Raw genomic sequence first — 16,124 nt, forward strand, 5'->3', positions numbered from 1 at the left:
GGCCACAGCTACAGCAAAGCATTTATTGTTCTAGACCAGGGTGGGCCTCTTCAGATGGATGCAGGAGCACTTGAGGACTCACCTGGTATTTGTCAATGTCTTCTCTGTCAAGCGGACGGGTCACTCTCAGCCTGCCTGTTTCCCTATCAATGGAGAAGACGCCAACCGGAGGGCTGTCTGCTCCCTGCCCAGTGATGCTGTAGAAGACCTTGGTCTCTTTGTCTTTACTGGACTTGATCTGGTGGAGAAAACGGATCAAGTATTCAGTCAAGTGGGGGGGGGGGAGCTTCAGAGCAACAGAGGTCCTGTTCCCCTCTCCCCATCCTGGCCAGGATCTCCCCACTGATAAAGAGGGGGGATGGGCCAGCCTCAGGGGGCCAGCCTCAGTCCGCCATCTCCCGCGCACAGCAACCGTGCCTCGATTAAGAGTTTCCAGGAACTTTCCAGGATGAAAAGTAAACCCGTCAAGCCATGCAAATGCAAACCTAACAACCCAGAAGGACACAAAGCTGCCAACTCAACTTAAAACCGCACCAGTTTCACTTCCATGTGGATCATGAAGAATGCTACTTTGACGGGAGTCATCGTGGCACCCTGCTGTCCAACGGAAGGGCTCCTCGCCTCACAGGCCTTGAGTACAAAGCAGCCTTGCCCAGCCTGATGGCCTCTGGGTGGACCACAACTCCCACAACCCCCCAGCCAGCGATGGGGAGGGCCAGTATAAAGAAGTAGGACCCAAGGACTGGATGGGAGCTTCTGAAGGCCTGAGCCCTGTCACAAGTGGGGAATTTCAGGACTGATGCAAACACAAGAGGCCACCAAGTTGGGGATTAAGACAAAGTCACCTAGACCTCAGGTAAATGACTAACCTGGGGCAGCCCCTGGCAGGGAGGGACCCCCAGGAGGAGACGCCATAGAACGGAGGCCTTACCTGCACCAGTTCCTTGGGGAACGGACCCCTCTCGTTCTCGGAGCAAGTGATCGGTGGGATGACCCAGTCCCTCTTCTGTCTCCTCAAGCCTGGGCCAGATTTGGGGAAGGTCAGCACCTGTCCGTGAGCAATGCCGTTGGGCTCCTGTGAAGAAAGACACCCCCCTCTGCTTCAGCAAGGCAGAAAGAAACCTGGGTGCTTAATGGGGGGGACCTCAGTGCCTTGGCAAGGCCTGGGAGGCTCTCTCGTAAATGAAGAGGGCAGAAGGAGGGGGGGGGCAGGCACATGGGGCTGCACACAGGAGGCTCCGTACCGCGTGATGGTGGTGCCGGCGGTGGCGTCCGTGGCCGCGACTTTGCAGCGTCACCTTGGCGGAGTGTTTCCTGCCAGCCTGGTCCCAGGTGTGGATGAAGAAGCTCCATTCCTGGCCGTGAAGCCGCAGGGGCCGTTTGACCACGACCACGCCGTCGGGGCGCACCTGCAAGCGAGTGTCGTCCGAGACGTAGGGGGCCCGGTTCCTCTCCGTGCAGTCCTCAAAGGTCACTGTGCGGGGGGGGGGGGAGAGAAGAGACCAAACGTCAGCGTCCAGGGAGCCAAAGGAAGGGTCGCTGGGCGGCACCAGCTGGGCCTTCAGAGCAGGCAGTGCGAAAGCCGCTGCAGCCAGGGGGCACCAGCGCTCCACCCGGCTGATGAGCCGAGGCACCGCTTCACACACACACAAATTCACACACACACAAACAAGGGCCGTTGCCGCTCCCAGCCTGCTGAGTCACTGGCTGATGCACTTGAGCCAGGTGGGTCTGAATTTCCGGGTGCCGCTAAGTCATCTTTGACCTTGGATTTAATGGTCCAGGGGGGCGTCAGCTGACCATGTACCTGCCCAATCAGCTGCCCGATGCCCACATGGTTTTTTTTTAAAGAAGAAAGGAAGGATTCCGTGACAAGCAGCGTGAGCCTCCATGCACCCACACTAGCCCAGGTGCTGGCACGGGGCCTGCTAGCCCATGCTACCCTCAGCACCTGCTGCTCTGAGGGGGTTATTTGGGGTGCCTTGAGCTGTGGGGCTCAAGTAGCAGCAGCACCACCACCATGTTCACCTTGTGATTGTGATGACAGGCAGCCCTGGATTAACCTTTAAGCAATATCAGCACGTGCTCAGGGCACCAAGGGAAGCCCTCCCCCACCCCCCAACAGAGTACCGGTACCATAGCTGTAGCCATGTAATTTCAAGGAATTTCAGATTAAAAATAGTTTTCAATAGTTTTTTTGCATTTGCATTCTCCCCCTTGTAACAGTTTTATTAAAAAAAAATGCATAAACAGTGATGGAAATTTGTACTTTTCCCCCCTGTTGCCCTTGTTATAAGTAAGTAATTGGCTTATATTGCTTGCTGCTATTTAGTGTTAAAAATATATAATAAAAAACCGTTTATATTTAATATAGTTGTGTGTTTTGGCGTAGGGGCTGGCCTTGAAGAAAACTGAGTTTTTAATGGCTTATTTCACCTTCAGCACTTATAGAGTCTTAACGTCTTGCCGGCTAAGCAATGGAAGGGCCAAGGGGGCACAATTATAGGGCTGGGCTTAGGGCATCAGATGGCCTTAATCCAGCCCTGATGACAGGTAGAAATGAAATGGCCTGGTGAGGAGGAGGAGGGCTACAACATTTTGGGTGGTGGCTTTAAGCTTAGTAGCCATCAGTGTAGCTACTCCAGCCACCTTGTCCCCCTTCCCTGACCCTTACAAAAAGCAAAACTTGGGGCTCATGCAGAGATTTTCCCCCTCTCTCCTCAGGCCACACCCAGCATTAACGTTTGGTGCCATAAAAGAATATTTCCGACATTCTTACCCGCAGAGCAGGATTGAGCCCTGAGCTTTGCTTTCTTTCTTCTACTACAGCCTCCCGCAACCTGGCGCCCTCCAGATGTGTTGGACTACAACTCCCACCATCCCCTCACCAGCTGGGGATGGTAGGACTTGTAGCTCCACAGATCTAGAGAGCACCAGGTTGTGGAAAACGGCTACTATCCGTAGCCACAAATGCGCCTGCCGGGCCCTGCAAAAAGAGCCATTCCGGGAGGGCCCCTTCCCTTGCTCTTCAGTGCCATGGAGCCATCTTGCCCACGCAGGAGAGAGCCAAGGCAACCAACGCTTCCCTGGGCCTGCACAATTCAAGCTCTCCACGCCAGCCTGAGCAATGTGGGCTTTCACGATCTCCCTGCCTGCCGTCCATCCAGCCACTTTTGCAACTCTAGTCGTTGTGTTGTGGAATTCCAAGGCAGCGGCTTGAAAGGGAGCCCTGAATCAGGGTGGGCTAGCGCCCCCCACCCTGCCTCACTGCAATTCCCTTTGCTAGCTTGGCACACACAACACAAGAAGAAAGCTGTGCTGAATAGAGGGCGTGGCGTGGTGGTGGTGGGGGGACGGGACCCAGGAGGGAAGGCAAGGGGCGAATCAAGCAGGCTCTGGCTCTTGGAAGGTGGCTCTGGACCAGGGCAGCTGAACACCAGACCCTGCAGAGCCCGTGCTCCGACGCATAAGCCAGTGCCGCCTCCCAAGGTCCAAGGTCGCTAATGCACTCCAGAGCAGCCCATCTATTTATAACAGGCAGAGCCTTGAACAGATTTCAGAGCAAGGGCAAGGTGCCGCCCCAAGATGTTCCTGTAAACAGAGCAGGCTGGTGGAGCACCTTCAAGGCTTTCCAGTAACCTCTCCAGCCCGTGATTGCGCACAGACACCAGATAGACTACCCCAGGGAGTCCATCCCACTGCTCAGGACAGGACAGACCCGTAAGCATTCCCTTGCTGGGTCAGAGAGGAAAGTCCACCTTGCCCAGCACGCCACGGAAGATCGGAAGCAGAGAATGGAGCTGAAGGCATTGCACGGTTTCATTGTGAAACCCCCCAAACGGCCTCTGGATGGGGAGGTTCAGCTAGCACAGCCTTCTCAACCTGGTGTCCTCAGATGTGTCGGCTGGGAATTGCAGTCCAACACATCTGGAGAGACCAGGTTGGAGAAGGCTGCCATATATTGAGTTGCACAAATCTTACACACACACACACACACAGAGTTATTTTAGGGAGAGAAAAACAGAACTGCCCACTAAAAGAAAAGGCTATTGCAGACTGTTGGGTAAGAACCTGAAATGCTCACACACACACAGCAAGCGCTGGGTTCCTTTGTTTTGGCTGCCATGTGTACATGCCCCAAACACCAGCGTCTCTTTAAGGAAATAAAATTAAAGGAGGCGGGAGGGTGAGAAAGCAAGAGCAGTGCCGACTTGAATTAACAAACAAACAAAATTCCCTCCTTTCACTTCCTCCTTAAGAAAACCCAGCATTAAATATGCACCCTTCAGCCCACGCACATGATGCAAATGAATCTCTCCCTCCGTACACTAGAAAGCAGCAACGAACCTAAAACACCTGAGAGGCATTCAAGGAGTTGGCAGCAATTCAACACTTTCCCTCTTCTAGCAGGCAGTTCGTCCAGGTCAAGCTAGCTGCTCTCAGTTCTCCAGTTCTTGGTGCCTCCCATCCGTCAGCCCCAATGCTACCGTTCTGGAAGCCGCCGGGCTATGGTACACCCACAGGAGGTCACAATTTGGCATGCAAAGTACCGTAGGCGAATCGTGTCCATGGTGGCAACTGGCAAGGGGCAAGCTGGCCAGCAGGGAGGCCGTGAGCAGAAAGGGCCAACAGCCCACAGTAGCAGCTTCTCTTGCAGCTCGTGAGCCCCCCCCCTCTCTCTCTCACACACACACGAGAGCTGCTGCAGGCACGAAGCCTGTTTTCAGGGCATGCAAAGCCATGAGCTCTTGTCCCAAACAGCTGACCCAGCAAAGGCTGGATGTGGTCCAGGGGCTTTTAGAAGTCAGGGGGGATTTAGGAAGGAGAGGCTGCCACCCATGGGCTGTGGGTCAGGCCCAGTGCTGGCTTCAAGTTTTGGAGGGGCCCTGAGCAAGGCGGCTCCCTCCCTTCCTCCCATAGCAGGCCCAGCAGCTGCTGCTGCTCCTCTTCCTCATCATAGCTTCCACATGCTTGATTGACAGGCAGAGAGCCAGAGAGCAAGCAGCCCGCAGCATCTCCTCCTCCTCCTCCTCCTCCTTCTCCGCCTCCATCGCCTGGGCCAGAGCAAGAGGCAGGTGGGCAGGCAGGTGGTGATGAGGAAGCAGAGGAGGAGCACTCTTGTCGGTGGGCCCCTCTGGGCGCGGCCATGGCTACCTTTAATGCCGGCTCATGACCCTTAAGCCTCCCTGCCATTCCCCTCTCCTGACATGCCGGAGCATCCAGCCCTGCCTTGCAGAGAGGCAAAGAAGCCAGCGTGTGACGCAGCGAACATGCAACGACAGTTCAGCCAAGGTTGCTCCAACAACAGCCAAAATAAAGGACGCGTGCATGAATCCCCCCCCCCAACTTCCCAACATTGGCCAAAGACATCACGCCGGGCCCGGGCCAAGGACTCGTCCAGAGAGATGATCCGTGGCCAGAGGGAGAGCGGGGGAAAGCCGTGACAGCTCAACTGCAGCCTCCAGCATCTCACGTAGCAGAACAGGGGCATCCTTGCCACAGCCCCAACGTCATCTCAAGGGTCCCTGCCAGATTTCGGAAGAGTTCGTGTTCTGAAGCTCAGCCCAGACGAGACAGAGGTCCAGTTGGGGGTGTTTTGCCTGCCCAGCTGAGGGCAGCTGCTCAACCTGCTCTAGGGGAGGTCGTACTCTCCTTGAAGAATCAGGTGCGCCATTTGGGGTGCTCTTAGATCCATCCTGGTCCCTTCAGGCCCAGGTGGCCTCACACCTTTGGAATACCAGCTGCAGCCCTATCTGGACAGAGACAGCCAGGCGACAGTAATCCAATGCTCTGGAGGCCTCCCAGATGGATTACTGCAACGCTCCGTCCACGGGGCGGCCTTTGAAGATGGTTTAGAAACTTCCGTTAGTTCAAAAGAGAGCTGCTGGTGGACACCGTCACGTGACCCTTCTCTACAAGGGACCCCAGAGAGAGCCAGTGCCGGTCAGCTCTGGACTCGATGGGAAAGTCATCTGACCTGGGTTCCTACGTATTAACAGGACCACAATGCAAGAACCAGATTAGCCATCATCACCACTCTCTCCCCACCCCCCATCTTTTTCTCCCATTCTTGCTGGTCTTTTTAACTGGAGAGGCTGGGCCAGGGCCCTGGGCCAGGGAAAGCAGGTGCTACGGCCTGAGCTACTCGGGTCCTTCCCCAGACGCTCTCTGCCTGCCGGAAACTCTTCTCCAGGCCTCGCATTCGGGGCTCCTTCCTTTCTTCTCGAAAGCCGGGAGCTTTCAAGAGTGCTTCTCCCTCCACAAGATGAACCCTGGGCTTCCTTTCCTATTGCAAGGAGCCTCTGGGCACAGTCCAGGCGGCTGGTTTTTCCATTGTTGGTTTTTCCAAAGGGAATCTCAGGCATGTGACTTGTGTGTGTGTGTGTGTATCTCTCTTATCTCTGCCTGGGGGCAAGTTCTCATTGCAAGCACCGTTCCTTTCTTTTCATTCAGTTTTTCCACGACAAAGGTGTGGCCCCCTTTCCTTGCTCCCCTAACCACCCTGCACACTCTGCTGCTTCCCCTGACGCCTTGGAGACCCCGCTCGCTCGCTCGCTCGCTGCCCCTGGAAGCACCCTGGACCCAGCACACAGGCGGCGGGCCAGCCAGCCACAGAGGAAGCGGCCTCGGCACCAGGTAAGGCGGGCCAGCGCCTTCTGCATCGCAGGGCTTTGCAGGGACGGACGCCGCCAGGCTCAAGGGAGGGGAGCAACAGAAGCCGGTTCCTCCAGCTGGCCTACTTTGGAAGGGGAGCGCATTCCAAGCCAGCCCCGCCTAGGCAGGACCAGGCAGATCCTAAGTCAGTCGCTGTCAATCTCCCCACCCAGAGGGCCTCCGAGGAAGGTCTCCGAAGCCGCGTCTGTGTCACAGAACGCTTCACATCTGCTGGGGCGGGGGAGCAGCGTGCCCCAACACGGAGACCGCTCTCCCTCACCCACCCCATTTCTTAAGTATCCAGGCAGAGAAAAGTCATAGAAGGGTAGAGTTGGAAGGGGCCTCTAAGGCCATCGAGTCCAACCCCCTGCTCAGTGCAGGAATCCTCCCTAAAGCATCCCTGACAGGTGGCTGTCCAGCTGAACCTTTGAAGGCCTCTAGGGTGGGAGAGCCCACCACCTCCCTAGGTCACTGGTTCCATTGTCGCACTGCTCTAACAGTCAGGACGTCAAAGCACAGGTAGCAGCGAAGCGTTTCTGCCACAGGCAATGTCAGCTGGGGGCGTGGGGGGGGGACGAGTGGGGCTAGCCCCTTACACGTTCTTACAATCTGTGTGCATGTGGGATTAATGTGAACCTCCCTGCAGCCAAATGGAGTACACAAGGCTGGGTTTTATGGGCAAGAAGCCATCAGGCAGCTTCCTATCAACAGAGATGGGTGGGCAGCGGGGCGGGGGCGAGAGCAATGCCCACGGCTCAGAGGCACCTGCTGGATGTGCAAAGGGATCCCGGGCTCAGGTCCCAGCAGCTCCAGTTAAAAGGACACAAGTTAATCCCCCCAAGAGGTTCTGTCTGTGTTATACATGCACGCACACGTCTGCGCACGGCGCACGCCCCTCTCCAGAGAAAGCAACCATCAAAGCTTATTCTGGAGCTGATCCCGTTGCCCTTCAGGGTTTGATGGATGGCGGAAAACATGGATCTTTGCTTCCTTTTAAATTAATGGTGGTGGGTTTTGTTTTTGGTCTTTTGTCACAGTAAAGATAACCACAGGAATAAAAGCAATGAAATCCCTAAACGGAGGAGAATTTTTTTATTATAAAAATAAGGATATTTTATGCTCTCTCTGTCTGTCTCTGTTTGTCTGTCTGTCTCTCTCTCTCTCACACACACACACACATCATTTTGAAATCGAAATGTAAAACATCCTAGCATATGATGTGTTTTCCTCATCAAAAAGGAATGATTTGGAAGTTATTAACTTCTTTTTAAAAAAACCACACACACAGCAGCAGTAGCAGCAACAACACTCTGGTGAGTCATGTGCATTATTGGATTTTTTCACCCTATAATGCCAAGCAACTCATCAACCTGGAAATCTCAATTTTCCTTTTTATAACAAAACAAAGTTTCTAGTCTTCATGGCTTCATGTGGACTGAGCAGAGGGTTGGGCTCAAATGGCCTTATAGGCCCCTTCCAACTCTACTATTCTATGATTCTATGGCAACCAGACTGAAGGCATGTCCCTTCATGTGACAGGCAGATTAGAATTACATGGGCTGAACAAAATGTACTTTATTTCCATAATTCGCTCAAGTCACAGAGCAACACTTTTTGGTGCTATAAGTGCTGACTCCTCCTTATGCATCCTCCTCTGTGCAAGCAGTTCCCTTAAGGACTGGGCTCCTCAGCCACCTCATGTAAACCGTGGGTGCTCCCACTTCCCCATAAACACAGATGGGCTCACTCCAGCAACACAACAGAACCCACAAGTCTCATCAGCACTAGACCGAGGCAGCTGCGAGAGGTGCGCCCCCATTAGCAGCGCTCTCCTCTAGCTCATCTCAAAAAGATTGCAGGCCCAAGGGGTTTGCAGATCCAGCTGGCTTGGCCTTGCATGTAACCCTAACCCTTTCTCAGAGCAAAGTGTTGACTCCCTGTGGGTGTGGGAGAGAGAGAAATGTGGAGGAGAGAGCGAGAGGGCCGTGGGATAGACTTTCAGGGCAAAAGCTCCCATATCCCTGCCTCAGGCAAGAAATCAACATCTTTATCTCGGGTCATAGAGGGCTAAAATGACTCACCGCTCTTTAAAAAAATGTAAATACACTGGGATCTCTGGCCTTCAAAAACTAGGGAAGGTGGAATGAAGCATAAATGAAGCAGAATTCCTGCAGCAGAGCAAGAGGGAGCCCCCAGGGAGAAAGCCAATGATGATCAGGGACATTCCCCATCTCCCAAACCATGAACTGTGGCTTCTGACTGTCAAATGGCTGGTTCCAGGGAAGTAAGAGGAGCCCTGTAAGTGCTCCCACAGCACCAAATATGGGCAGCAGCATCCTTGGAGGATCCCACTTCCGGGTGACATGGGTTCTTAGCAAAGAGAGAGAGAGAGCGTGTGTGTCTCATCCTCCTAAGTCCTGGTCAGGGTGGGGCACCGGAAGTCAACTTCCCCATTTGGAGACCCAAACAGGCCCTGGGACAAGTAGGAGGAAGCCGTCGCCAGCCACCGGCAAGGAAACCCCGCCTTTGTGGAGAAAGTGGAAAGAGAGAATGCTGACTCTCCCTCTCATATATACAAAAAGCATCCTCCAATGAAACTGAGGGCCAGGAGATGGTGAAGTACGCCTTCATAACACATGCCATTAACTTATGGAACTCCCTGCCACAAGATGTGGGCTTTAAAGGTGGACTGAACAAATTCAAGTGGGTCTTATTAACGGCTACTTGTCATAATGGCTTTATAGTATCGCCATGTTCAAAGGCACTGTGCCACTGACCCCCAGTTCCTGGAGGAGAGCAAGTGCGAAACAGGGGCTACTGTGGGAAGCAGGAGGCTAGAGGGGGCCTTAACGCCTGATCCAGCTCAGTTCTTTTTCTGTGGAGGGGTGGTGATCAGAACGGAGATGCAGGCACTTGCCAACCCGCTAAGGATCCAGAGGCGAGAACCTAACAGTTGCCCCGCTCTTGATCCATGCTGGACGAAGCTTGCGTTCTCTCTCCACAGCCTGGGCGCTCATTACAACTAACGTTGACCCAACGAGGTCTCATCCGGTATCGAATTGCCTGCTCAACTGCATCATCAGCTCCTGCATTTGTAGGTAAATCATGCTAGCTACCCTTGAGCAGGATACGTCCTACGGGACTCATCTATAGGGACGTGTGTCGGGCAAACTGCGCAGCTGGGCGCCCCTCCCGTGCCTGCCTGCCCCGAGATGCAGGTTCCGGGTTTGAGCGGTGACATCACCTTGGAGTTTCTCCACGACTCCTCGGCTTGCCGAACAAGAGTTTCACCTGAAAGCTGATTCAGAGGGCCGACACATATTTGCACACAGGGAACAATTCAGCGGATGAAAACGAGCCAGGGAGGGGGAGGGGCTCCTTGGTCTGTGAAATCAGTGAGTCTCTCCAAAGTCACATGAGTCCACTTTCGGCGGATGTCATTCCAGATCAAAATCAACATGGCTAAAAAGCCCCGGGCGGCAGAGCACTGGGCAAGTTTCAGTTTCGCGCCCCAGAATGAATCTGTTCCCCTGGAAGGGGGTCAGGAAGGCTTTCAACCTCCGCTTGCAATCTGGGGAAAACCTGGGCTGAGGCTGCTGGCGGAGGTGGAGGCCTGAACCTTCTGGATCTCCCTTCCAAGCGAGAAAAGAGGGTGGGGCCAGGAGGACTCCCCAGCTCTGCAACCCTACGATGCTACGTGAGGTGGGGAGAAGCGACGGCCACCTTCTCCCATTCTGAGGGGAGCACACCACAGAGACCCAGCCTGGACCGTTTCACTCTCTTGAGCCAGAAAGGCCCAGTTCCCGCCCCAACCCGCTTCCTCCACCTCCAGCAGCGGAGCGGAAGAACTTCCACCCTGGCAGCAGGAACCCACACCTGTCCAATGGAGGTTGCCCTGGGTTAGCGCCGCCTTCCTCGCAACGGTGCCGCCCTGGATCAACCATCCTAGGAAGTGTCTGCGCAACGCACAACCCCAGCACCCTGCGGGACTCACTTCCTGCCTGCTGTCCTACTTCCCCTGCAGGTGGTTTATTTAAAACATTATTAAAAGTTGGTTAAAAATAAAGAGATGCAACCACGTTTGCCAGCCTTCATCATGCTCCGGAATCTGCAGCTGCCTCATCTCGACCCAGAGGAAGGAAGCTCCTTGGAGAACCTGGTTGAGAAGCTGTGCAGATGAAGGTGGGACAGTGGAGAGCCGGCAGAGGTTTTTGTTTCGTGGATTGGTGGCATTGATATGCCTGCTAAGCTTCCCAGAAGGGAAAAGAAGGTCATTGGGGGATGGGACGGGCCTCCCCTCCACGGGGCACATAAACAGGCGTGGCCGGCTGTCCCCATCTGCACAGATGGAATGAGTCAGGAGAGCTCCGTCCCCAGGTGGCCCAGGCCTCTGCCTCCACTGTATGAAGCAAGGAAGACACAGGCGAAAGGCCAGCCGAAACACCAGGGCTGCCGGATGGCAGTGGAAAACCCAAGAGCGCTGACCAGGGCCTGCCACAGAGAGAACCCAACCTTCCCAAGCCTGCAGTGCAGACAGAAGGCAGCCAAGCTGCCCTTCAGCTCAGAGGACCCCGGGTCCAGTTCTCCACTCCAGGGGGCGACCAAATCCTAGGGCAACGTCAACGGATCACCCCCTTCTCCCCTTCCCCATCAGTCACAGTCTTCCTTGCAGGCGTCCTGCAGTGGTCTGCTGTGCTTATGAAGCCACAGGACAGAAAGGGGAAGTAACAAAGAAGAGCGAGAGGATGGCAGCCGGAGCGGCCGGAAAGGCTTTGGAAGCTGCCTGGGCAAAGCGAAAGCGTGGGGCAGGGGAGGGCGTGGGTTTTGCGTCCTTGAGGCTCTGCAGGCACAGCCCTCCCTCCCTGCCCCTACGGAGCAGCCACTTCTGTTTATAGCTCTCTTTGAGGCAGAGAGGAGGGAGGCCCCGTAGCTCAGTGGAAGAACGTTTGCTTCAGATGCTGACAGCACCAGGTTCAAGCCCTGGCTGTCTCCAGGCAGTGCCCGGAAAACATCCTGCGTGCAGCCCTGGAGAACCACTGTCAGGCCAGGCCAGGTACACGACACCAGGCCAGCTGGACCGATGGTCTGACTCAGTCAAAGGCTGCGTTCGAGGTATCTGCCCCATTGATGGCATTAGCAGGAGTTGATCTGTGGGAAGGTCTCTGCACTTGATGACCTTGCTTGGGCCTCTTCCGGCTGTCAGGTCCCAGGACGCGGCCAGTTGCAGAACTCTCTGCATGACACGCACCCAGGAAATGGCAGTGGTGAGCGGCACCAACCCCTCTCCCCAGTTCTTTGCATGTCACTCAGCACAGACAGGGCGGAGATTTGATCTTTTACCCATCCCCCAAACAGAGCTCTCCAAATTGGTCCAGCCAGTTTTGAGACTGGATTTAGGCACGACACAAGTGCCAGAAACAGGCGTTCACCTCTACAGCCAGGGCTCCAGAGACAGCAGGTGGAAAACTGCACACAAAGAAAGAGAGAGAGAGAGGAGGGAGCTTCGCCCTAATTACAGGCCATTTCGCTAAGCCTGCGGACAGCCCTTTGCTCCTCTAGAGCGCCTTTGAAGTGCAGCACCTCTGCGGATTAGCAGCTGGGAAACCTCCCTCCCTCCCTCCCTCCCTCCCATCAGGCCTCATCTTGCTCACTTGCCACCTCTCAAAGGCCGTGCTAAAGAGCGGTTCAGATGCTCTCTTTGGGGCCTTCAGTGCTACCTGGATGAAGCCAAGCCAAGCCCTGGGTGAACAGCAGATTCTGCTGAGAGTTCACCTGTGCAGCTAGATCACAACTCTCCTCTGAGGAAGATCTCAGACCCCGCAGACAGGTTTCAGACTAGCTCAGCTGCCAATATGTGAACGAGCCACCAGTGTCCAAGCAAGAGACACTCAAGGATGTACAATACATGCAATATTCAGCCTTGCCCAACCTCCAGATGTGTTAGGACACAAGTTCCATTATCCCCAGCCAGCACGGCCATTGCAACGTGTGCAGACACAGTGCAGCCTGTTAATGCGGGGAACGCAGAGCAGGCCAAGCCAGGGGTGAGGAGCCGAAAGGCATCAACTCCACACACAAAGCACAAACGAGAAAACCAGGGCAGCACCCAAAGGAGGGCACCCATCCCCGCCGCTCAGACCCCTTGATTTCAACAGGTGTTCAAGAAGCCTCCCTGAATTTTTTCCTGGCCAGATGTGCTTTTCAACACGGTAGCAAGGTTAAACCTCTCCGAAAAGACACCATTGGCCTCATGTCCGCGCTGCAGCATCTCCTGTCTAACATGTACCACCAATCTTTGGAGGTCCAGGACTTTATAGACATAAGCATGATATCAGCAGAACTTGCAAGTGTTAAAGCACTTTACAGACATCATCTAGTTGTAATCCTTACAACCTTGTAAGGTAGATCAGAATTATGATCTCTCCGCCACCACCACATTGCAGATGGAGCAACTGAGGCCAAGAGGAAGAGGCTAACCTAAGACCCCTGGTGAGTTCAGCACAAAGGTGAGATTCAAACTAGGGTCCTGCAGCTTCTTTACCCGCCCTCTTATTTATTTATTTATTTATTTATTTATTTATTACATTTTTATACCGCCCAATAGCCGAAGCTCTCTTGGTCACTACGCTACACCACCTCTCACGCACATTGCCGTAGCAGCAGGAAGCAAGTGGCATTGAGTCACCAGCAACAACCCCAAAAAGGGGTCACAGAGATAGCCTGAGATGCATTCGTGAGCAACCCAGCTGTGGGTGGACCAGCTGCTTTCCAGCCACTTGACTCAGCTTTCCTCTAATTTTGCAATACAAAAGCAACCAGAAAGTATTGTACACACATTCATGCATACTCACACACACAGGAATTGAGTCATCACAGGTAGGAATCCTGGACAGGTTCAGCTTTTGTTCCACCTTCCATCAGCTGCAACCCTGATCAGCTTTTCCCAAGGCCCAATGACCCTTCATGGGGGGAAAATGTTCCTGACATCTGAATTAGTCCATTCTCTTTGCATTCGACCTTTCCCCCAAAGGTTTGTCTTGACCACAATCAGTGGAGCAGCACATGTAACTGGTCCGAGGTTGCCACAAAAGTCTCATGGCTCACTCAGGATATGAACCCAAGTCTCTCCAGTCCTCTACATTTGGGGTGGGCAGAAGATAGATCTCCAGATGTTTGGGACTTCAACTCCCAGAAGCCTCTGCGAATAGTCACGTATGCTGGGAGTTTAAATCCAAAAACATCTGGAGACCTACTTTCTGCCCACCCAGGGCTGGTCAACTTGTGGCCCTCCAGATGTTTTGGCTACAAGTCTCGTCAGCCCTGACCAGCATAGAAATGGTGAGTGCTGATAGAAGTTGCAGGCCCAAGTATTTACAGGGCCACAAGTTTCCACATGTGCGCCACACAAAGGGAGGGGGACTGTGGCCCTCCAGAGATCATTGGACTACAACTCCTATCATGCCTAATCATCCTGTTGTCAAAGGGTTCCCCGCCCCTGTGCTGGACCATTTGAGCAGAACCCTCTCATCACATCTCTACCACTTCCCTCTCTCCGTTCCATTTCTTCTTCGCAGCTTCATCCTGTTGGTGAACGCTAATTACATTGCTTGGTGTGTTTTTTTTAAAAGCGCTTACTGTTCTACAACAATCCATTACTGCTATTAAGAATATCGCAATCTCAGACACAGACTTGCACAGCTGGGCAAGGCCTAGTTTTTGCCAGCTTTGTCACACAGCCTAACCCTTTGGCTTGCAACAGTGACGCAGTCATGGGACGACTTTTTAAAAAGTTCTCCTGGATGCATCTTAGCGGAATGACAGGACGCCGAAAACTGCTTGGAAAGTGGATATTGGCAAACAATTGACTGACACCCGGTCAAATGCAGAGGAGCCTCCCCATTCTATTTCAGTGGCAATTAGATAGGATGACCCTATGAAAAGGAGGACAGGGCTCCTGTATCTTTGAAAAGGGAATTTCAGCAGGTGTCATTTATATATATGGGGAACCTGGTGAAATTCCCTCTTCATCACAACAGTTCTGCAGGTGCCCTGCCCTCTTTTAAATCTGGTCACTCTAGTATAGATCCTGCAGCTTTAACTGTTGTGATGAAGAGGGAATTTCACCAGGTTCCCCATATATACAAATGACACCTGCTGAACTTCCCTTTTCTATGCAACTGTTAAAGATACAGGAGCCCTGTCCTCCTTTTCATAGGGTCAACCTAAATTAGAGAAATGCATTTCAAACAGGCCTTGAACTTCTTTCGCCCAAAGGCAAAGGGGCCAGGTCCAAAATACGACCCCCCCCACACACACAAACAGCAGTGAATTTGAGCTTACAGCTCTCTCTGCCAGGACTCGAGCTTCAGGAGAGGCATTTCAGCCTATCAGAATGGGTGTGGCAGCAACGGCACAAAAGCTGGGAGGCCACGAGATCTGGGCAAGGAGGTTCAGCCATTTGGGGAATCCCGGAAGACTGGATCAGGACTCCAGGAGGGGGTGGATCTGGCCCCCTGACTGGAGGCTCTGCAGCCCGGAATTAAAGCGAATGCACAGGGTGACGCCTGACACCCATGAGATTAAACTCTATCAACCCCACCCTCACCCCCTTCGCTGCTGGGCCAGAGGCATGGCGTGACCCATGTCATGGACCCGTGAGGGGATGCAAGGATTGGGGGCAGGTATTTTCAGTTATATAGCGAACAACTCAGCAGCAGCCAGAATAATAATAGCACAATACTGGAAAACCAACAGTTTTAACTGTTTTAATTGTTTTACTGCTTTTAAATTATATATTATTTTAACTTGGTTTATGGTTTAATTTGTTTTTAGCTGTGTATATTTACTGTTTTATATATGCTTTTATCTGTATGTTGCCCTGAGATCTTAATGATATAGGGCGGAATATAAATGTTTTAAATAAATAAATAAATATAATGGAAATGATGGTTCGCCCAATAAAATAAAAATTGGAAGTAGCTAGGGTGACCCTATGAAAAGGAGGACAGGGCTCCTGTATCTTTAACAGTTGCATAGAAAAGGGAATTTCAGCAGGTGTCATTTGAATATGAGGAAAACCTGGTGAAATTTCCTCTTCATCACAACAGTTAAAGCTGCAGGTGCCCTGCCCTCTTTTGTATCTGATCTCTCTAGTATAGCTCCTGCAGCTTTAACTGTTGTGATGAAGAGGAAATTTCACCAGGTTTTCCATAAATTCCCTTTTCTATGCAACTGTTAGATACAGGAGTCCTGTCCTCCTTTCCATATGATCACCCTAAAGCAGCCCTTGCTGAAAAATTAACACAGCACAAGAGACTGGTCAGAAGGATGCTTGAACATGAAACTCTTCCCAGAAATTGGGGTCCCCTTTTAAAACAGACCCCAATGTAGGCCTCTGCTTTGTCACATTGATTCAGGTCTATTCCCCTTCCATCTTGCCTGCATTTGGAAACAGGTGTGTTTGAAAGCCT

The 16,124-nt window shown here is 53.0% G+C and overlaps 1 protein-coding gene across 1 annotated transcript in view; it reads right to left on the bottom strand.

The window, feature by feature from the left end:
* The window catches only part of CDH1 (cadherin 1), a 32,508-nt gene that overhangs the window by 11,279 nt on the left and 5,105 nt on the right, over positions 1-16,124 (bottom strand). Inside the window, exons 3-5 of the mRNA XM_063140966.1 lie at positions 1,245-1,474; positions 932-1,075; positions 83-238 (exon numbers count right to left, since the gene is read on the bottom strand). Coding sequence (XP_062997036.1) covers positions 83-238; positions 932-1,075; positions 1,245-1,474 — 530 coding nt within the window. The remainder of the gene's footprint in view (positions 1-82; positions 239-931; positions 1,076-1,244; positions 1,475-16,124) is intronic.

The sequence above is a fragment of the Elgaria multicarinata genome, chromosome 14, assembly GCF_023053635.1.
Source record: "Elgaria multicarinata webbii isolate HBS135686 ecotype San Diego chromosome 14, rElgMul1.1.pri, whole genome shotgun sequence".
Lineage (NCBI taxonomy): Eukaryota > Metazoa > Chordata > Lepidosauria > Squamata > Anguidae > Elgaria > Elgaria multicarinata.